The sequence below is a fragment of the Engraulis encrasicolus genome, chromosome 22 (assembly GCF_034702125.1).
Source record: "Engraulis encrasicolus isolate BLACKSEA-1 chromosome 22, IST_EnEncr_1.0, whole genome shotgun sequence".
In the NCBI taxonomy this organism is placed as follows: Eukaryota; Metazoa; Chordata; class Actinopteri; order Clupeiformes; family Engraulidae; genus Engraulis; species Engraulis encrasicolus.
The window spans coordinates 25,477,445-25,499,944 of record NC_085878.1 but is presented as its reverse complement, the minus strand read 5'-3'; the positions used below and the strand labels follow the sequence as shown (position 1 = coordinate 25,499,944).

General features: G+C 48.2%; 1 protein-coding gene across 2 annotated transcripts in view; it reads right to left on the bottom strand.

Moving 5' to 3' along the window:
* glceb (glucuronic acid epimerase b) overlaps window positions 1-22,500 on the bottom strand; it is a 52,952-nt gene that overhangs the window by 21,597 nt on the left and 8,855 nt on the right. Inside the window, exons 1-3 of one of the 2 annotated variants that reach the window (XM_063188677.1) lie at window positions 17,451-17,882; window positions 13,885-14,082; window positions 1,301-1,845 (exon numbers count right to left, since the gene is read on the bottom strand). In XM_063188677.1, coding sequence (XP_063044747.1) covers window positions 1,301-1,826 — 526 coding nt within the window. In that variant the 5' untranslated portion in view covers window positions 1,827-1,845; window positions 13,885-14,082; window positions 17,451-17,882. Of the gene's footprint in view, window positions 1-1,300; window positions 1,846-13,884; window positions 14,083-17,450; window positions 17,883-22,500 lie in introns of those variants that run through there. The other variant, XM_063188678.1, reaches the window with a different exon arrangement.

Below are 22,500 nucleotides of genomic sequence, written 5' to 3'. Positions count from 1 at the left end.
AAACCTTGTAATCTTCGGAATCAATCCCAGTTTCATTTGCTTAATGCAAGTCAATTGAGAGTGCATTTATTCACTCAGGGAGGAGGGCAACAGGGTGGATTACTTAGCCCCTGGTTTCCTGGAATACCCCCCCTCCTTGAGACTGTCCGGCTAAATGACTATTAATGGACCGCGTGCATTTGTATTTTAGATGGATCCTCTACTTACTACAGGCAGGCACAAAGTGCTGCTGTAACGTGACGAGCATAAAGGTGGAGGCTTGTGTGTGTGAGAGAGAGAGAGAGAGAGAGAGAGAGAGAGAGAGAGAGAGAGAGGGGCCCTTAAAGGGAGGTAAGCAGAGGACTCTGTGGAGGCATGCTGAGAAGAGAACAATAACTGCCAGACCAAGAGACCAAGGTCAAACGGATGAGGTACTTCAACAGGCTGCATATTAAGCAGACATTACGCTTCACATCTGAAACCAATTAGTTTTTGCAAATGATAAAAACTAAAGACTGCTAGATTGCGCAGTGCGCACCTGTACTCTTCAGATCAAGCTTTCAGATTTGCTGTGCAATTTCTTTTCCCTGAAAAAAAAGACACATCAAGTTTTGTCTTGAAGGCAAGGAATAACATTGAGGAGGTATTTGAGTAGCATTTTGATGCATGTACGTCTTCAAAACTCTTTGTGTCCCTTCATAACCTGATAACACATCTAAATTGTTGCCGTGACACTTAAACAACCTTGGCCAATCCTTTATCGCAAGAACACACTTTCTCTATTAGATTTCCTTCCTGTCTGCAGCAGACATACCTTTCCGTCTTGCAATTCTCGTCACACAACAATCTTAACTTACAAAGAAAGGAATAGGAATGCGTTTTCCTCCTGTGCGAACTTCTAAAAAAAAAAAAAAAGTTATTATGGCCTTGTCCGTCATCTCATTTCCTGTCTTTAAAACCTACAGGACTCAGAAAGTGATAAAGTATAGTTATATGTCGCCGTCAGTCTCCACAGACTATGTTTTTTCTGCAGTCTCCGGACAACCTTTTCATGGATGTGCGCACAAGAAAAAGACAAATAAATATTTCATTTCAAACTGCCATGAGCTTGTATTCCTATACAAGAAAAATACACACAGACGCACACACAGGAACCCACACTCACAAACACACACACACACACACCAACGCACACACACACACCAACACGCGCGCACCAACACGCGTGCACCAACACACGCACACCAACAAGCACACAAACTCCAACACACAAACAAACACCAACACACAAACACGTACACACACACCTAGATCCCCTTACCTTCCACTCCACTGATGCACTTGACACGGTCCCGCACCTCCACGTTGTAGCCCTCGAAGGACATGAACACCCCACTGGGGTTGTAGGGCTCCCTCTGGGCATACACCTTGGAGTAGCTGTGCGAGAACTCGAAGCGATCGTAGCCGTCGTACTGCACCACCTTCCCGTACACCTCGAAGTACTTCTCCATCCAAGTGAACGGCAGGTAGACGTCATTCCCCTCCCTACGCCCCTTCACTGTCACGTCGTCATTGATGAGGCAATCGATCTCCTCGTACTTCACCCCGACTGCTCCCACCACCGGCGGAGGCTCCGGGGGCTGTGGAGGCTGCTGCTGCTGCTGCCCCAAGCCCAGGCCCAGGCCGGCGACATCCCCCTTGGGGCTGGGGGCGGGCTGGGGCCTGGGCAGGAAGCGCATGGCCTTGTCGCTGGAGCATTTGTTCCACAGCAGCACGGTGATGAGCGTGAGCAGGGCGCAGATCACAATCAGCGTCTTGTAGTGGACGCGGGCTGCCAGGCAACGCATCTTCACCACCTGCACTCACCTGGGGACGGGGAGAGAGAGAGAGAGAGAGAGAGAGAGAGAGAGAGAGAGAGAAATGAGAGAGAAATGAGAGAGAAATGAGAGAGAAATGAGAGAGAAATGAGAGAGAGGTGAGAGGAATTTAATTTGATTTTCACTTCTCTGTGAGGTGAAAACTAATTCACAATGCAAGGGCTGCTTATGCAATGACTCGGTGCTGTGGTTGCTCTCTATTTATTGAAACATATTTTCTTGTTTTCTTCAATCGAGAAGAATAGGTCGAAGCCGTAGGTGTCCTGCTATTAAAATTAAACAACCATTTTGTTTGTTACTATTTTAGACTGATGCGGGGCCATTCTGCTCTCAGGCACCCAAACAGGAAGATTAAAAACACAAATCTCTCCAATGTGAGTGAGAGTGAGTTTGTTTTAACTTGGGTCGTTTGCTAGTTTGTTTTAGCGTATTGTATTTGCTGACCAAACAATTCATAGCCAAAGTAGGTGAAATTACATAGAAATACACAAAATGAGAGGAGAGCCAAGGTGGTCTAGTAGTCAACAGTTACAGTATCCATTCATTACAACATGTGACTGTGCCTCAGTCAAGTTACATCTACACATGACCAAGCAGCATGTATGAAATACCTGATGGGGATGGGGAAATAATTACAGAAGGGCAGATTGTGGTGCACTGAATGCAACAAATCTCCTAATCTGCTTGCACGCAGACACATAGCTCTGCCGGCTTAGAAAACATTGTCACGCAAAGAGAAATGTGTGTGTGTGTGTGTGTGTGTGTGTGTGTGTGTGTGTGTGTGTGTGTGTGTGTGTGTGTGTGTGTGTGTGTGTGTGTGTGTGTGTGTGTGTGTGTGTGTGTGTGTGTGCATGCACTGCACAGTAACTGTACTAAAAACATCTGTCATGTTTAGCCCGCCCCTCAAAGGGAAAAGTGGTAAATGCTATGCTCCTTCTGGATGGGTTGTACGTTATTACACCTTTCAAATTGTGATCTTTAGCCTAACAGCTCGGCCTTAATTAGCTTGGCAGAAATGCACAATGAATAATACAAGTTCCCAAGGAGAGGGGGGGGGAGAGAGAGGGAGAGAGAGAGAGAGAGAGAGAGAGAGAGAGAGAGAGAGAGAGAGAGAGGAGGAGAAACGTGCTCAGAAGGACCCCACTTCTTGTCTAGACTGCCCCGAGGCCGACGAAGGCAAAAGTGCAGCTAATCATTCAGCCGGCTAACAATGCAAATCAACAGCCAAGCCAAAGGCTCTTACAGTCATGTCTCGCTGGCATTTAATCTGAACGAATGAAGGTGGAGGAGGAAAACGAAACGAAGAAAAAAACAAAACATAGAAAATCAATGGGCATATCTCACTCCCTACCTGCTGGCCCGGACTAATTACAACACAGCGCTTAGTGTACAGAAATGGCAATGACAAAGACGCGTCTGAGAATACCACAGCACGGTTCGGGCAGGGCGGGGGGGGGGGAAATCGTTACGCTGCCCCCCCCTCCCAAGTTTGACTCGATACTGCAGTTTAAACAAGCCAAGTTTAAGGTCAGCACAATACGAGCTCATTAATCTCACAATAGGAGCCATCGGTCTCGCTAACGGAAAAAAAGCCACAACCTCCAACCACCGTCCAGATTTTTAATTCATTCTCTTTAAGGTCTTTCAGAGTGCATTAAAGGGCTGATAATTCATGTGGGGAATATCACCGGGGAGCTGTGAAGTGTTTGCAGTTGCAAGCTGAGCTGAGTTGAGCGGAGCTGCCATCACTTGAGACGTGTGTGTGTGTGTGTCGCAGGCTTTACAAGCCACAGCAAAAAGAATAAGACCAAAGGGTTGAACATCCCCCCCCATGTATTGGCTATTCAAAACAGGGAAGGCAAAATATATATTTTTTTAAATATATATATATATATATATATATTCCCCATCCCCATGATCCCCATCCCTTGACAGTGCCTCCGTAACATAAAATATCACTTAATAAAAGGGATCTGGGATATTTGGAGAAATGACGCTCTGGTGGTGGGTGTGTGTGTGTGGTGGGTGTGGGTGGGGTGGGTGGGAGTGATGAAAGATTTGGAAGATGAGTCTCTTGGCAACACAGAGAACACAGGGAGGGAAGAGCGCAAACGGGGTGGAGGAGCTTGGTGGTGGCTGGGAGGAGCGGCATGCGGAGTGGGGCGACTGCTCACTGTAAGATAAGCAGCCTGTCTCGTTTGGTCGCACTATAAATAATTCGGTCTTTTTATGGCTTTTGCAGGCAGCCGGGTGAGCGCAATGACACAATGATGGCAGCATCCGCCACAGCAACAGCAAACAGGAACAGCAAACTGCTCTCAGGCCGAGGTGGAGCTAGCTGTAGAAGCAAGACACCAGAAAGAAAGAAAAAAAAAAAACAATAGAGAAAAGAGAGAGAGTGACGCCTCGGCCATGTTTCTATGTCATCATCACTTCCACCATTGTCATCATCCTCATCCTCATCCTCATCCTCATCCTCATCCTCATCCTCATCCTCCTCCTCATCTTCATCCTCCTCCTCCTCATCTGGGTGAGACTGCTGTAGTGCTGTTCAAGGATAACACATTCACACACACAGAGAAAATAGGCCTCGTTTCCTCATCTTCATGTCTACCATGCAGTACCCATCCTCTTCATCATCCCTCTCCCCTGGACCACAATCTACAGCAGTCTTCAGAGATAACATCCACTTGCACAAACACAAGACTTGTTCTCTCATCTTCAAACAACATTCCATGTTCTCATCTTCATCATTACCATAACCATCATCATCATCATCATCATCATCATCATCCCCATCCCACTCCTCTTCCTCCTATAGTCTGGACCACTGGCATAAGCTCTGTTCAGGGAGAACCTCAATTCTCACCAAAACGTAGACCTTGTTTTCTAATGTTTATCACTACAATAACCATCATCACAATCTTTCGTCCTCCAGACCACAAGCTACCCATCTGCTCAGGGATAACAACCACTTGCACAAAAAAGAACAGGCCTTGTTCTCCCATCTTCATCACTACCATATCCATCGTCATCATACTCATTATCCCTCCTCTGCACCACTGGCAAAAGCTCTGTTCAAGGAGAATCTCCACTCACACCAAAAAGGTAGACCTTGTTTTCTAACGTTTGTCACTACTATAACCATCATCATCATCACCACCATCACCATCTTTCCTTGTCATACCTCTCCTCCTCTAGACCAAAAACCGCCCATCTGTTCAGGGATAACATCCATTAAGAAAAAGCCAGGCCTCGTTTAGTCATCTTCGTCACTACCATAACCACCATAACCACCACAACCCTCCTCCTCCTCCTACTCTTGGCCCACTAGCTGCATGTCTGTTCAGGGATAACAGTCATTCACACCCACTATGATACAGGAAGAGATGTGCATGGGTTGCCGCGTAATCCCCATATCAGTCCATCCACACAAGTATAAGAGACTTAATCCTGCTGGGACAAATGCTGTGTGCAAAAACAAAACACAACAAAAAAACGCTCTCCAGCAATAAATATACCAAAAGAAATAAATACACCAAAAGGAGTGTTATAAAGTCAGAAAGCAAAACATTAAAAATTCAAGCTTTTTAATTCAAGGTCAAAAGAGACTGGCTAAAGGGGAAGGGCAAAATGCCATCCTCCTCCTCCTCCTCCTCCTCCTCCGCCCTGGCCAAGCAGCGCGAGTTAGGCACTGGTTGGTAAGGGAGGGAGGGTTTTGCGCGTGACCTGCGAGGGCCCTGGCTGGCACCGGAGAACAAATGTTAAAAATAAGACCGGTCCAATCGATCCCCCTCCGAGGCGGAAGATGGAGTGGCTCCTCGGTATGCATTTACTACTTTTTCAGTCGCCGTGGCAATCTGGCCCCGGACACGCCCCCTCCTGCCTCCTCGTCCGGCGGTGATGCACGACCTGCCCGACAGCTCGGCATCGAGCGAGCAACGCCGGTCGATTGCTAGGCTGCGCTGCGCGACGCCCAAACACCCCTCCTCCACCCCCCACCACCTACTCGACCCACCTGCAGGATCACTTCCAGGCTTCTTCTTTTCCCACTTGAGAAATAACCCCCTTTTTCGTGTGTGTGTGTGTGTCTGTGTCTGTGTCTGTGTCTGTGTCTGTGTCTGTGTCTGTGTCTGTGTGTGTGTGTGTGTGTGTGTGTGTGTGTGCCTTCTGCCTTTTCCCCTGGGGGTGTACCTTAACAGTCACCCCTTAGCCCCTTGGCCAATCCCACTACAGCCCAAGTGCACCTTCAACCTTGAGAAATAACCTCTGTGCACTCCTTCCTCCACCCACGCATCTTCCTCCCCTCCTCCTCCTCCTCCTCTTCTTCCTCTCCCTTTTCTGGAAGTGCCTCCACTGTCAACCCTAACCCCTTCCCCACCTCCCCCAAATGTGTACCCGTACACTCTTGTATGCCTCCTTCCTTTTCCTTCCTTCACAGTCATTGCTACCCACTCCATTATCACCTACGCCATTTGGATCACCCCAAAGACCACACTCAGCTTTTCAGCAACAGCCCCTGTGCAGTGTGCACCCCGTCACCCCTCCTTCTCACCCAAGACGTGCCACCCCTCCGGGGACATCTCCTTCCCCCTACCCACAGCAGTAGTACCCAAGGGTATCGGTGAATCCCACTGTGACTGCCACCATTTTTCTTTTGTTTACTGCCGTTCATGGGAAATGATCCCTGGGCAGGCATCCTTTCCAACCCTCTACCTACCCCTCCCCCCTCTCCTGTGCCCTCTTGCCCCTTCTCCTCCTCCCTATCCCATGGTGCCTCTTCTGTCACCATCAGCCCCCCTACCAACCATCTTTTTTTCTCAAATGTACACCCCCCCCCTCCTCCTCCTCTTTCTCTTTCATATCCTGGGGTGCCTGCCTTCAATGTCACCCCTACCCTTCACCCTCCACCACCCACCACCCCCCTCACCCCAAATATGCACCCCCTTCCCCTCCTCCATATCCTGGGGTGCCTGCAATGTCACCCCTACCTTCCTGCCGCATCACCCGCCAATTTGCACCTCCACCCCTGTGCGACCCCCCGTCTCCCCTTCTTTTTCAGTCTACTGTCAAGCATCTGCCATCAACCCTCTGCAACTGTCTACTGTACACCACTCCACCTGCCTCCCTCCCTCCCGTCTATTCCAGGGTGCCTCCGCTGTCAACCCCCATCCACCCCGCTACCCCTGAAAGTGCAGGCACACCCATTGCGAAATGACTCCTCCTGCACCCCTTCCTTCCTTCCGTCCTTACTTTCTTTCCGGCAGGGTGCCTCACCCTCACCCTCAAATGTAACCATCCACCCACCACCCCCTAGCTATCATGCACCTCCACCTCCACCATGGGAACACTGCGGCACTGTGTGTGGGGTGGCCGGCCTGGCAGAGGCACTGGGTGAGATGGGTTCTCAATGGGCCGCTTTCAGGTTTAATAGTCTCGGGGACCTCACAGCTTCATTCTGGGGGCCTTACGGCTGTCCAGGCTGCTCAGTGCTTCAATGTGCTTCAAGACGTGAACAAAGCCGGGGCAAGAAGAGTGAGGGACACACAGACACACACACACACACACCTCCTCATCTACTCTCCTCTCGAGTCATGAATGCAAATGCCGCTTGTGTGTGAGGCATGTAAATCTGGTAAACAAATCAAATTGATTTTGCTCCCAGAGAGACACAAAACAGCACCACCAAACAGTGGCAAGAGAAGAGAAGAGAAGAGAAGAGAAGAGAAGAGAAGAGAAGAGAAGAGAAGAGAAGAGAAGAGAAGAGAAGAGAAGAGAAGAGAAGAGAAGAGAAGAGAAGAGAAGAGAAGAGAAGAGAAGAGAAGAGAAGAGAAGAGAAGAGAAGAGAAGAGAAGAGAAGAGAAGAGAAGAGAAGAGAAGAGAAGAGAAGAGAAGAGGAATAGAGAAGAGAAGAAGGGGGAAAGTCAAAGTCGCCCACACTCTCACCCTTGCGAATTGAGCTTAAAGTCAATAAGGTCAATAAAGAATAAGCAACAGTTCCAATAATTGAAAGAAAATAATACTTAGACTGCTAAAAGTGAAATCCCAGAGGGAGTCACCATTTTTCCTTTTGTTTACAGACGAGTCGACCAAGGGCGGGCAGGCAGGCAGGCAGGCAGGCAGAGAGAGAAGCGATGACAGCCGTATGAAAACCTCCAGGCTTTTCAAAAAAGAAAACACTGAAATCTCGAAGGGACTTGCCTGGATCTCGGGGGCACAATTATTTGCAGCTCCTCCAGTTGTCCCAGTCATCACTCTTAGCCTCAGCACGCGAGCCAAGGGGCAGGGCAGCCGACAGGGGGGGTGGACAAAGGGGCACGTTGTCCCAGGCCCGGAAAGAGGGCACCCCCACCCCTAGAAATTGACTCTTCATTGCATTGTATGTATATGAAGGGTGGGGGGTGCTTTCAGACAACTTTTGTCCTACGCCTAGCCAAAGCTGTCAGCGGCCCCGCAAGAGGGCTTTGGCTTCGGCTGCCTGTTGGGCACAGCACCGACAGCTGCGGCAGCTGCGAGTCGTTCTTAGCGTGTCAGGGATGAGCGGATGCGCTAACGGCTTTCTCTGAAGTATACTCCCCCTCAACAGTATCAAGTTTGAACTTGGGTTTCACGCTCATTTTTAGGCTCCCCGACAGATGGTGTTTGTGGTGAAGCCCTCCAACAAGCTCTTGCCATCTCGTGAAAGAAGTAACACCACCGGAAAGGGCGAAAACATGGAGTCGAATCGACTCGACATGACGACGCTGATACTCCCGGTATTGACACGCAGACACGCAAAAGCCTTGTTTATTTATACGTGCGAGCTGCAGCTGCAAAACAAAAAAGCCCTTCATGCCCCTTTCATGAACAAACACGACATGCTTTGTGCAGCCTCCACGATGAGCTATATTCACGCTTCCCACCTAAAGTCGTTGAAACAAGAGGACTCGTGTCTACCCCTTATGCTCAGCAGCACTCAAGCACGCACAGTCACGCACGCCAGTACTCAGCATGGTGTAGTGGTGTGTCAGTGTCAGTGATTTGATGAGCCCATTTTTTTTTCTTTCAGTCCTTTAATTTTCCGCCATCCAGAGGGTACAAGACATTGTAATTACACCCACGGGCCCCGGTGAGCTGCCCTCACGGATGTGTCACGGAGAGCATGGTCTCCTGTCGGAGAGCAGGTGCTAGTATGAGCCATAACTAACCTCCTGACATTTTCACTTCTATCTCTCTCTCCTCTCCACAGATTCAGATGATGGCAGGGAGATATGTGTGTGTGTGTGTGTGTGTGTGTGTGTGTGTGTGTGTGTGTGTGTGTGTGTGTGTCAGGGCTTAACACTAACACACGCCAGGTAGCCAAATGCGGGTGAAAGTCGGCGTTGGCTAGTAGATACCGAAGGTTCACTAGCCATTCTGGCGGGTCCGTTACATTTCTGAATGATGAGGCACCGCATTTTGTAGCTTTTTTTCCTCGGACCGTCTTTGCTACAAAAGCAATACAATGCGATTTCGCGAGACTACATTACCCATGAAGCACCTGTGTCACGTGTCACCTGTGTCTCACGCAAGCCAGGAATCTGATAGGCTTAGAGCTAGTCTTGCGAAGAGGAGTGACAGCGAGCTACCGGGACATCAGCGTGCGCTTCGAAATGTCACTGGAAACCTTCACGTGAAAATAAAGTAGCGAAGTTCATCTCAACTGACCTGTTTTGCGATCTGTCATTACTACAATACTTAGTAGTAGTGGTCATTAAAATGACCAAAGCGAGAGGAAAACATGTCAGTCTGTCTTACTCTTGTGAAAGTCTCATTAGCGCAGTAAGACAAGGACACATGCGGCATTAATAATGTTTGGTTTAAATTATTTTCTGATTTGCCTGTGTCTTCATACCTTAATATTCCTCCATGTTTCTTGTGCTGTTGTTCCCGACTGTCAAACCGTTCTTAAAAAAACGCGCAGTAGTAGCCTTCCAGACTGCACAAAAGCATCCCATTGCATGTCCCTTCGCAGGTGCCCGTCTCGCCCGTTTGTATTTTACAACTCACTATTAAACGGAATGAAAGGAAGTCGTAGACCCTTCTGTAGTTATCGCATCTGTGTGTGCTTTCTAGTGGATACTTTTATAAGCAAATATTCCAGAAGAGGTGTTATTCCACATCCATGTCCGAGGACCGGCCAACTTGGCAATGACTTTAGGCTATCTACTTTGCGCATGAATTTGGACGGCGACCACAGATAGGCCTATATGATATGAAGAAGTCCCTCCAGATTAAAGACGAAAATATTTTGCTCTAGTGTAGCTTACATTTGTGCCCTTCCACAACACTGTGCTTGGTGTTTCTGCATGGTAGCCTAAATATAGGCTACTATAGGTTATGCCATTCCTCTGATCAGTAAATCTGTTCTTTGCATAGCATGCATGCATGGACCAGTTAATAGGCCTAACAATTCTAATTGCCCTATAGCATATTATATTATATTATATTATATTATATTATATTATATTATATTATATGATATTAGGCCTATATTATATTATATTAGCCTACATTACATTATTAGGGCCTACAGCCTATTATATAATGAATTAAAGCTGCTATGATGGCTAAGAAAATTATGGCTAGTGAAAAGGCCCAATGGCTAGTGAGTCAGGAAAACCACTAGCCAAAATGGCTGGTAAGCGAAAAAGTTAGTGTCAAGCACTGGTGTGTGTGTGTGTGTGTGTGTGTGTGTGTGTGTGTGTGTGTGTGTGTGTGTGTGTGTGTGTGTGTGTGTGTGTGAGTGAGTGAGTGAGTGAGTGAGTGAGTGAGTGAGTGAGTGAGTGAGTGAGTGAGTGAGTGAGTGAGTGAGTGAGTGAGTGAGTGAGTGAGTGAGTGAGTGAGTGAGTGAGTGAGAGAGACAGAGAGACGTAGAGACATAGAGACATAGAGAGAGAGAGAGAGAGAGAGAGAGAGACAAAATATGACTACAGATCTGGTGAAAAAGCAGTCTTTCTACCCATCATGCATCTCTCGCAGTTCTGATCTGCTCTGATGGTGACTCGACACGACACGACACGACACGACATGATGAAATCCATGTGCAGCGAGCGCCAAGCCCTGTGTGTTTTAAAATACAAGTATGCGCCTCAACAGGATGATCCAAGTGATTATCCCCCTCCTTTGGCCCGTGGCCCCAGCCAGCACCAGGCAGCATTCTCTGCAGTCAGACTGCGGAGGGAGGGAGGGAGGGAGGCGAGGGAGGGGGAGATGGAGAGATATTAATTCAATGCTGTAGTGCCAACAAAGGGCTATTACTGGTCTCCTCCCTGCAGTGTGAGGGGGGGTGGGGGGACAACCATCAATAACGGGGCGATAATGTCTCTTTGAGAGCCCGTGCCATCAAATACTCATTAAAGAGACTTCAGTAATTATCGGGGGCATTTTTTGTGCATGTGTTCGCACAGCAGAATAACGCAGCTCTGTCGGGCTATGCTGCCGCTCCGGCACGCTCGTGTTCCCAAGCCCCTCCTAAGCATCTTGAGTGAAAAGTGAGATGCGGGCGATGAGACAGAGGTGTCCAAAGAGGCACATAATGACAGATGTGGGGGTTGACATCGTTTCATAACACTCCGCCAAACGAGCCGTGGAGTGCTCAGAAATGTAAATGACATCAAACGGCTTAAAAAGAGCTACATGTAGATTATGATAATGGCTGAGAGAGGAAAAAAAGAAATCTTAAATTAGATTTTTGTTTCTCCTCCTTTCTTCTTCACCTCCCGTCTCTCCTAAAAAATAATGGCCATCACGATCTGTTACAGGACCTTACGGGAGTAATAAATAGGAAGGAAGGAGGCGAGGAGAGGAGAGGAACATTTGGGCTGCCTAATAACAGTTTACTCCTCTGAAACATTATCTGGGCTTAGCTAGAGAGAGCGGCTGGTTCAGGGAAAGGTGGCTGATCCTGCGGCACTCGGTGGGCAGACTGCATTATACAATCTCCTCAGCACACCTGTTCCATCCACACCCTATCAAAGCTCCAACGCCAAAGACTGCAGCACAAACTCAGAAAACTCTCGGAGGGGTACGAAGAAAAAAAAAACAACCTCTCAGTATTTTGCTGCGATGGGAGGAATAACATTAAGCCAAAAAGCCTATTACATATTCAAAAAGAAGCAAATGATTCCCTTTATGCAAATATTCTTTGCAGACTCACTTTTTACCATCCAAGAAAGTGTAGTAGTACACAGAAGTGTTGAGTTATTTCTTCAGGCTACAGACTGCAAAAATCTTCTCCGGGTAATTTTACAAACTTAGCATTTCTAGAGAGTAATAAGAGTATCTGTATTTGTAGATTTATTGCCTGGTAGTCTTTGCAGCTCGAGTCCAAATGAGAACGAAATGATAAAGAGATTGCGGGACACTGCCTGTGCAATTAGAGATCCACCCCCATCATCATCACCATTACAAATCTGATGAGAAACATCTGTGGGATTCATAACCTTGCAAGGTTGTTGTCGAATCACCACATGCCAGTCAGCACAGACGGCGGATATTCCCAGGCAACAGAGGTGTGTTTAACCCATTTGACATGTAGGGGTGAAAAATAACGTGCAAAACTGACAAAAACTGTTTAATTACCGGTGATCAACAAAGACTATAAACTCCAAATTAGACCGGTACAATGAAACCCTGTTGATATCGTACAGAACAGCATGCGCATGGAGGAAATTGCTTTGATGCTAATGCCCACATCCAATTCACTGGTAGCCAAGGGATTAGGCAGGTTATTACCAAAAAGCTTACAATATTAAAAACCTACAGGGGGATTTAACACACTTCTAATCAACTGAGGAAAGCAAGAGACAGTGTGTGTGTGTGTGTGTGTGTGTGTGTGTGTGTGTGTGTGTGTGTGTGTGTGTGTGTGTGTGTGTGTGTGTGTGTGTGTGTGTGTGTGTGTGTGTGTGTGAGTGTGTGTGTGTGTGTGTGTGTGTGTGTGAGAGAGAGAGAGAGAGAGACAGAGACAGAGAGAGAGAGAGAGAGAGAGAGAGAGAGAGAGAGAGAGAGAGAGAGAGAGAGAGAGAGAGAGAGACAGAGAGAGAGAGAGAAGAGAGAGAGAGAGAGAGGAGAGAGAGAGAGAGAGAGAGACAGAGAGAGAGAGAGAGAGAGAGCGAGAGAGACAGACAGACAGACAGACAGAGACAGAGACAGACAGACAGACAGAGACAGAGACAGAGAGAGAGAGAGAGAGAGAGAGAGAGAGAGAGAGAGAGAGAGAGAGAGAGAGACAGAGACAGAGACAGAGACAGAGACAGAGAGAGCAAGAGAGAGAGAGAGAGAGAGCGTGCGAGAGACAGAGAGAGAGAGAGAGAGAGAGAGTATAAAATAAATGGCATCCAAAGGACTCGTTTTTATGACCCCCTTGCCTGCCGCCATTCCTAGCAAATAGATTCGTACAGTACAAGCACGGACGGACTGACACACCGAATTGCAGCATCACGGGAAAAAATGTGCCTTAGGTAGAGAAAAGGGAACGGTAACAAGTCAGGCCTATACGTCAGGGTTATTCCCTCCTTCTGCTATGAAACGCTGTTCTCTAAACCCCTCTGAACACATGACGAGGCGCGATCTGCAATTGGACTCTGTATTAAAGACGGCGCTTTTCCGCCGTTTCTGTCGACGGCGGTGGAAATTGCAAGGCCATGGGGATTAAGCCCTGATCACAGCCCCGGCCTAAAAATTACACATTCAGCTAATGAACTGACGCAAGGAGAAAAAAAAAAACTTTTTTTGGCAGAGGGCGCCTTCTTCCTCTTTTCCTCCCCTCCTGTTCCATCAGTGTGAGTGGTTTAAGATGGCTTAGGGTTAAGCAGTCACAGCTATGCTGATTCAATTAAGATTAGAGGGAGTGCAGGCCCCATTATCGATGCCATCCTCCAGCCCTCCTTGCTTACCCTCCTTTCCTTCCAAGCAGAAATGAAGTTGCGTGTGTGTGTGTGTGTGTGTGTGTGTGTGTGTGTGTGTGTGTGTGTGTGTGTGTGTGTGTGTGCGTGCATACATGACTCACCCTGACCCATTCACCAGAAAACGCTCGAGTGTCCTCTCATCACGTCCACGGCGCTTGTCCGTCCGGCTGGTTGACCGGCCGGCCGGCTGTCAGTCTGTTTGTCTGTCTGACTTGACTTGACTGACTGGTTGATTGACAGACAGGCTGCCCGGCGTCGAGACTAGATCATCAGCGCCGTCCTTTCAGCTGGACAACTCACTGCCGGTGCACAGAAGAGAAGAGAAAAGAGAGAGAGAGAGAGAGAAAGAGAGATAGGAGGTGAGCTCAGGCGAGTGAATGATCATGCTACACTCGGGGGACTCTTGCACTAAAAAGCATCCATTGTTTGTGGCAGTGAATCACATCACTATATAGGCCTGTGGAGCAGAGGGCTGAGGAGTGGGAAAACAGGAAATGGCCTTAAAAGCAGGTGAATGGGTTGAAGGATGTGAGTGACTGAATGGAAAGTGGAAAATGGAAGTGTGTGCAGAACCTAGGGGATGGATGGAGAGAGAGAGAGAGAGAGAGAGAGAGAGAGAGAGAGAGAGAGAGAGAGAGAGAGAGAGAGAGAGAGAGAGAGAGAGAGAGAGAGAGAGAGAGGGGGGGGATAAAGAGACTACGACAGAACAGAGAGGGTTTGAGTCCAAAATCCCTGCTCCAAGAGTGTGGGCAGCAGGGACTGCTCTGGCCAGATCTACAGTGCAGAGGGCGTATCATCTTGAGGCTGACTTATCTCCGCCAGTCATCAACTAAACCCTCCCACTCACCAGAATGGATGAGGAGAAAGAAAAAAAGGGATGGGGGTCTGGGGAGGCAAAACACCAAAACCAGATCAGACTGACTGCACGTGCACTGTAAGATTCAGACGAGATTTTTCTTGGAACTTGGCCACAAGACCAGCTTATATACACAGACACACGCACACACACACTTCTGAGACCCTCTCAGCTTCTTAAAAGAATTAAGTGCTGACCCCTCAATGTCCCCGTTTGATGAAGAGAAAAACGAACAGCGGGAGCTCAAGCCGCTTACAAAGTTGCCTTATTCCTTCCACATCACCATCCCCATTTTGCCAGTATACAGGTGTTACTCGCTGGACTTGTCACAATGGTCAAAAATCAATGCTTCAGTGGATACGGGCACCACCCTCGGCTATTGCCATTATACTCTAACTTCTGGTGCAACTGTGTAAGAGTGCCACAGTGCATTCTTTTTATGTCTGGTTTTAAAGCTGCCACACTGAACATGTCTGGATGTGTTCTGACATCGAGCTAAATCATGATTGATTGCCCTGCCAAGGCACTCTATTGCCCGCTGCTCCGTTTTTCTAACACGGAACTGTGGACTGGCAACATATTTGAAAACAAACCGTTAGTGACTGTCGAGACTTGTTTTTTTTGCTTGTGTGTGTGTGTATGTGTGTGTGTGTGTCCGGGACTTGGGTGTATTTCACACGAAAAACCAATCAAATTAGAGCGTTTAAACGGCCTGTAAACGGCAGCGGAAAAACAAATACATATTTGTAATTGCGCGCATGATGAATTTACAGCTGCTGCTGCCGCTGCAAGTGGTGGGTCATTAATGTACTGACAATCCATCAGCAGAAATGTAGGTCCAGAGTGTCTGAGGCCCATCGGCCCCTTCATAAATCTCCTCCATATAACATTCGCACGCGGCTCTCAAGCACACAGGCTGTTAAACTAAAGGCTGGCGTTAAATCAGGGGCGGGTAAAAAAAAAAGAAAAAAAGAAGAAGGTATCGATCTTTCATAAAATTGGTCCATTGACAGAGCACTAAAATCAGACATTGGGAAAGTTTTATAACTTTTTCTTTTCCTGACAAATGCTCGCGGCAATGTGTAATGATTACACAGATGGCCTTTGGAGTACTCTGGGGAGTGCGTTGGGTCAGGCTGGCTGAAGTTTGGTCAGCTTCCCACACACGTGCACACACACACACACACACGGACATCTGTGCAAGGATGCTTGCTTGCTGGCTGACTGCTTGTTGAAAATCTTCTGCTGCTCTGCCGAGGCGGAGAAACAGGCTGTTATTATCCAAAGTTTGGCCTTCAAAAAGGAACAATTAGGCCCATCCCTTCAAATTTCCCGAACGCCTCCATTGTCAGTCTGTCTTTGAAGTAACACAATGTGCTTTCTGTCTTTCTCTCCTCTCTCTTTCCTTCCGTCTCTCCCACATATTGCTACACATTGTATGCAGCTCCGTTCTCAAATTAAATGTGAAAGTGTATAGCCATATGACAGACAGGTAAACACACCCTGTCATCGCCATTTCCTCACCCAGAATATGCATGACTCACAAAGCCCTGTTGTGTCCTGGAAACAGGCAGTGCCAAGAAAATGTAAAGCACATCAACCGCCATTAGCAAGCTGCTGTCAGTATGCATTGGTCATGTGTCAGTTAAGGCACAAACACGAACACTTGCTGTTGGTGCTGTTAGCAGATTTTGTTTGCATGTGTTTTTTTGGTTTTTTTCGAGGTTGTTAGCGCTCTAGGAGTTAGACCCAAGCTCCCCATAGCTACCTTAATGAGCAGCTATGAGTCAGACAAGAAAAATATCTCTTAAAAAAAAAAAAACAAGAATCACCCTCGGGTTTGGAGTTCATGACCACCCAGACAGCTAATTATTAAAAACTGCTATGAGGAATTTCAACGCGGCTGTGTTCCTCAGCCAATTTACACAATTATTGCACAAAAAGCAAGGCTAGGCTTCTCCTCAGCTCATACTCCTGCAAAGTGAATGTAACAGGAGCAAGGCAGCGAAGGCAGTCGCATCCCACCTCAGTGACCCCAACCACCGACTGCAGGGAGCAGTGTTGCTAAAAACAGCCTCCATTGACATGGCTGCTTTATTACCAAAATAGTGGAGGCCGGGGCTAAAGAAACCGGGGCTATTTAGACATTTTCTTCAGGTCGCACTTAGCTAAGCCCTTTTTACTTTGAAGCAGCGAGGAAAGGGAGGCAAGGGGAAGAAGGGAAGGGAAGGGCAACAAAACCCAGGCAGCGTGACATTAAACAGGATTTGCAATCACCCCAGCTGTTTCCAGCAGATCATTCAGGGCTTTGCTAAAGCTCATTCCTCCATTGCACTTGCAAGGGGTAGTGTGCTGTGTGGCAGGCGGGTAGTGTGGGGAGAAGGAGAGGCGGGGGCAACTGAGGTGGCGAGTGTGTGTGTGTGTGTGTGGTTCACTTTCAAGACTTCATTTTACTGCATCTCTTTCTGTCTCTCTCTCTCTCTCGCGCTCAAACGCGCCCGCACACACGCATACACACGCACAGGAGAACACTGTGAACCTGGCAATGATTGCCACAGGGACACACCTTCTAGAATAACAAATGTATACACTGTCTGCACTACACACGTCCACACTCCACAAAACAAACTCGCCCTCTCCCTCTTGCTCTCGCACTCTCTCTCTCTCCCTCTCTCAAACAAAAACACAAACAACCTTGCATGCACTAACAAACCTGAATATATTTATATGAAAAAAAAAAGTTAGTTTGAGACCACTATATCAACAGCAGACGTTCCCCAAAAGAACACACCCTTTTTAAAATTAACCTACCTAGCATGGCCACTTGACAGGTAAGAATATTTTGTCCTACATTCCACAGTCTCAGACCTGTAGCGGCACAGCACAGCACAGCAGCCTACACCACAGCCTACACCACAGCCACCGCTACAGCCAGCTCCCGGGAGGCTCCCTGCACACCGCCAGGAGGGCCCTGATAGATACACACCGAGTTTTACAGCGGCAGGAAAAACAACACAACGTGGTGCATCTGCACTTGGACAAGTTGGAGCAGAGCTCAGTTCTTGGAGCTGGAGGAGTGCATGGGAGTGCTCACTCGTTCACTCACTCCTTCCCTTGCTCCCTCGTTCGCTCACTGGCTCCAGTCGTCCCTCCTCCCTAGGGGGCTGTGCTCTCGCTGGAATGTGCATCTGCACTGCCTTCAGGGAGCTAGAGAGGAGGGAAGGCAGCTAGCAAGGCCTTAAGCCCCAGCTGAGACGCCACCACCAGACACATGTGGTCACCCTAGAAGTAGGGCTCAGAGAGAGACAGGAGAGAGAGAGAGAGAGAGAGAGAGAGAGAGAGAGAGAGAGAGAGAGAGAGAGAGAGAGAGAGAGAGAGAGAGAGAGAGAGAGAGAGAGAGAGAGAGAGAGAGAATAAAGACAGAGGAGGAGTTGGAGGAAAAAAAGAGTCGAAAGAAGGAATTTTCACAGAGGAAGAAATGAGGTTTTCGGAGGAGAGTGGGGGCAGGGAGAGCAAAGAAGAAGGATTGAGAGGCACGAGAAAAAAAAGAAGGTGGGACAAAGACAGAGGGGTGAACGAGTGGAGTGAGTGAGGGAAAAAAGACGAGAGAGAAGAGAGAAGAGAGAAGAGAGAAGGCTAGAGGTGTAATTAAAGCCAGAGCATGTTCCATGTGAGGAGCACTGTGGTAATGATCCGTTCTTTCGCATCCTCAGCCCAGAGGAGAAGCCTGCTGCTGAGGGCGTGCTCAGCAAACCTCAGGCTTGAGCCAGGCAGAGAGAGAGAGGGAGAGAGAGAGAGAGAGAGAGAGAGAGAGAGAGAGAGAGAGAGAGAGAGAGAGAGAGAGAGAGAGAGAGAGAGAGAGAGAGAGAAGAGAAAGAGAGAGTAGAGAACGAGAGAGTAGAGAAAGAAAGGGAGAAAGAAAGGGAGAAAGAAAGAAAGAAAGAAAGGAGAAAGAAAAATGAGAAAGGGAGAGAAATGACAGCAAGACCAAAATAAAGAAGCAGCAAGAGAGAGGGAAGAGAGAGGAAATAAAGAAAGAAATAGCAGAAACGAGAGCCAGGGCCAAAGCCAGGAAGAAAGAAAGAGGAGCGCGCGGCGCAAGCCCGGGCCGCTTTTGTAAGAGCTCTTTTAAGCCTCTGATATATAGTCATAAAAAATGTTGAAAGGGAGAGAAAGAAGAAGCAGCAAGCAAGGGCGAGTCGAGGCCATTTACCAGGACCAACCCGAGCCTTCGGGCTCCCTCGCTCAGTGTGCGCTTGCCTTTCATGCAATACATTATCTTCGGTCTAAAATAGCAGGAGGTCATCTGCTCCCTGCTCCAAAACAAATGTTTTATTCATGTGGGAAGATCGTGTTACCTTTGAATATGGCACTGGAAATACTAATCATTAACTGCCTAATTTCTGAAGATATCCCGCCCTTGAAATATGAATCCAAACAGCGTTTTAGTAAAGGCTTGGCTCTCTCAAAATAAACAAGATGAGAGACTTTTGCGTGAAACAGATGGTAAGAACTGACCTAGGGGGAACTGAGACGCTTAAAAAAAAAAGAGCGTTCATATTTAGCACGCTTTTTCTCCGTTAGGACACAGAGGAGGACAAGTTCAAGGTTTAGAAAGACGTCCAACTACAAAACTTAAAAGGCCATAATCCCTATTTTGCATATTTGTAAACAGCCCTAGATAGGTTTGGATGACTATGCGCCCAGGGGAAGAGGATACAGACGAGAGGGGGGGCGGCAAATAGTCTATCCTGTCCCATCCCGCCTCCATGTCAAAATGACCCATGATAATGGGAATGAGACGAGACTGAGAGACACCATGAGAGAGAGAGAGAGAGAGAGAGAGAGAGAGAGAGAGAGAGAGAGAGAGAGAGAGAGACAGAGGCAGAGGCAGACAGACACAGAGAGGGAGAGAGAGAGAGAGAGAGAGAGAGTCAGAGACAGAGAGAGCGTGCGCGAGAGAGAGAGAGAAGAGAGAAAGAGCGACAGACAGAGAAAACTACAGCAAAGGCAAAAATTGCAGACTCCCAGATCCAATCATGCCAGGAGACTTAAGGGCCCTGCTGATGGGATCAGAAGGAGCTGGAGGCTAGCCCACACTCAGTCTGGCATGCGAATAAAGACAGAAAAAGACCATTTCCCTCAACATCCCCCTCACCCCACACCCTACACCCTCAACCCACCCCAGTTAATTTCCATTCTGCATAAAATATCAGGCAGGTTAATAATACATGGGGGCTTGAAAGAGGGGGAATGGTAAGTCCTCTCATTGCTGATTTATGGGAGTCTGTCAGAAAATACAGCCGTGGCAAGACGGGGAAGAGAGCGGGGAACATCTTCATGTGGAGTGGAGTGGAGTGCTGAGGCACTAGTGGTACAGGCGAGAGAGAGAGAAAAGAGAAGAGAAGGCTGGGAAGTCATTCTGTGTGTGTGTGTGTGTGTGTGTGTGTGTGTGTGTGTGTGTGTGTGTGTGTGTGTGTGTGTGTGTGTGTGTGTGTGTGTGTGTGTGAGGGAGAATGGGGGTTGGAGAGTTGAGTTGCTGGTGACTCTTTCTGTTACGGTCCCACAACGTGACGCTTGGTATCTCCCATGTGGTGGTAGTGTGCTGCTTACTCTTTTGAGCAGTCACAGCGGAGCACACACAGACACATAGACACACATACAGACACACAAACAAAGCTTGAAAACCGTGGGGAATTCTGTAGGTGTTTGCAGTGTGTTTTGTGGTGTGTGTGTGTGTGTGTGTGTGTGTGTGTGTGTGTGTGTGTGTGTGTGTGTGTGTGTGTGTGTGTGTGTGTGTGTGTGTGTGTGTGTGTGTGTGTGTGTGGGCTTCAGTCATTTTGGGCTACAGCACTGTAGTAGTCGTGCCGCCACTCACGACTCTCAGCATCATCACCTCCTCCTCCACCTCGGCCGACAGCCGACATCCCGTCAGCCGGAGCCGGGGCCCTGAAGTGTTCCCACGGCGACCGGTTCGTCGCGCCGGCCACAGTAGATTTCACAGACACAGACAGACAACAAAAAAGGAGGGAGCGCAGAACAGCACATTCACAGCAGAGCGCAGCGCAGCACAGCACAGTGCGACACAACAATGGCTCTGAGCAGGGGCGGAGCTGTAGGGAGGGCGAGCAGGGCACTTGCCCCTGGGCCCAGGGCCCTCCCGTATTGGTGGCGGGGGCCCTTGTGAGCTTGGTAGAGCTGTATAGGGGGCCCGATAAGTGCCTTGCCCTGGGGCCCGGTGTGCAATTGTTCCACCACTGCTCCGAGAGCACCCAGATGAGTCATGGCTGTCACAAGTGCTCAGCGATATCGGTTGCGGGGCTAAATACCCATACACTTATTCCATTCATCCACCCTCTGAGCTTTCCTTCTTCTCTTCCCTATTCTCTCCTCTCTTCTCTCATCCCCTCCATTCCTCCCCTTCCCTTCCCTTCCCTCTCTCCTGAACGAGTCTCTTTTCCACTCGAGTCTTTTCTCTGGGAAGCTTTGCATACATTTAGGGGCAGGTTGCTGCTGCTGCTGCTGGCTGCTTCTTCTCTCCTCTCCCTTCATGAGAGCAGATAGGGGAGATCAGATGTTGACGCCTCTTAGGGATTACACCATCACCACTGGAGCAACTCAAGTCCCCCTCATTCCCACCCTCGCCCCTTTCTTTCAGAGTTTGGTTTCTTCGTCTCCCTCTCTCTTGTTGCATCTCTCGCTCTCTTTCTCCATCTCCATCACCACTGGAGCAGCGTAGTCCTTCTCACTCCCCCTCTCTTTTCTTCTGGCTTTTGTTTCAATGGTCCATCTCTCGCTCCATCTCCAGCATGACTGAAGAAGCTCTCATCCTAATCATGCCTTCAGTCTTTCTTTCTTTCTTTCTCTCCTTCTTTCTGTCTTTCTTTCTTTCAGAGTTTGGTTTCTCTGTCTCCCTCTCTCTTGTTCCATCTCTCGCTCTCTTTCTCCATCTCCATCATGACTGGAGTAGCTCTAGTCCTTTCGTTTTTTCGTTGCAACTTTCCTTTCTCTGTCTCCATCGCCATCAAGGCTGGGGAAGCTCTAGTCTTCCTCATCCCCTCACCCTTTCTTTCCAAGTTTCGTTTCTCCGTCTCCCTCCCTCTTGCACTCTTTCTCCATCTCCATCACGACTGGAGTAGCTCTCACCCTCCTCATTCCACTTTCCTTCCTTTGTTTCTGTCTCCCTATGATTAATATGTCTGTTACTCTCTCAGTCTCTCCATCCCCACCATGACTGGGGAAGCTCTACTCTTCCTCCTTCCCTCTCCCTTTCCATTGTCTCTCTGTCTCCCACTCTCTTGTTCCATTCTCTCTTTCTTCATCTCCATCATGGCTGGAGCAGCTCTAGTCCTCCTCATCACCACTTTCTTTCTATTTTTCTGTCTGCCTCACTCCATCTCTCTTCTTTCTCTCTCTCCATCTTGCCATCATGGCTAGAGCAGATCTAGTCCTCCTCTTTCTCTCTCCTTCTTTCTTTGCTGCTCAGTTTCTTTTCTCCAACTCTCCCCATGTGTACGTCCCTGTTTCCATCTCGGTCTCTCTCTCTCTTTCCCTGTCCATCTCCCTATCCCCTTACTGTGAGTGAAGCCGTTCTAGTTCTCATCATTCCCTCACTTTCCTTCTTGCTCGGTTTCTTTATTCTCTCTCGCTCGTGTTCCCTTTCTCCATCTCTCCATCTTTCTCTGCTCTCTCTCAATGGAGTACTTATAGTCTACATAAATCCCTCTTTCTTTCTTACTTTCTATCCCTGTCTCACTAATTACTCTCCTCTTTCTCTCTTGCTCCCTTCCTCCTCACTCAGTGAGTCACAAAGTCTTGTGGTGAACGTTCGGAGCCAGCAAGTAGAGCAACAGAGTTTTCA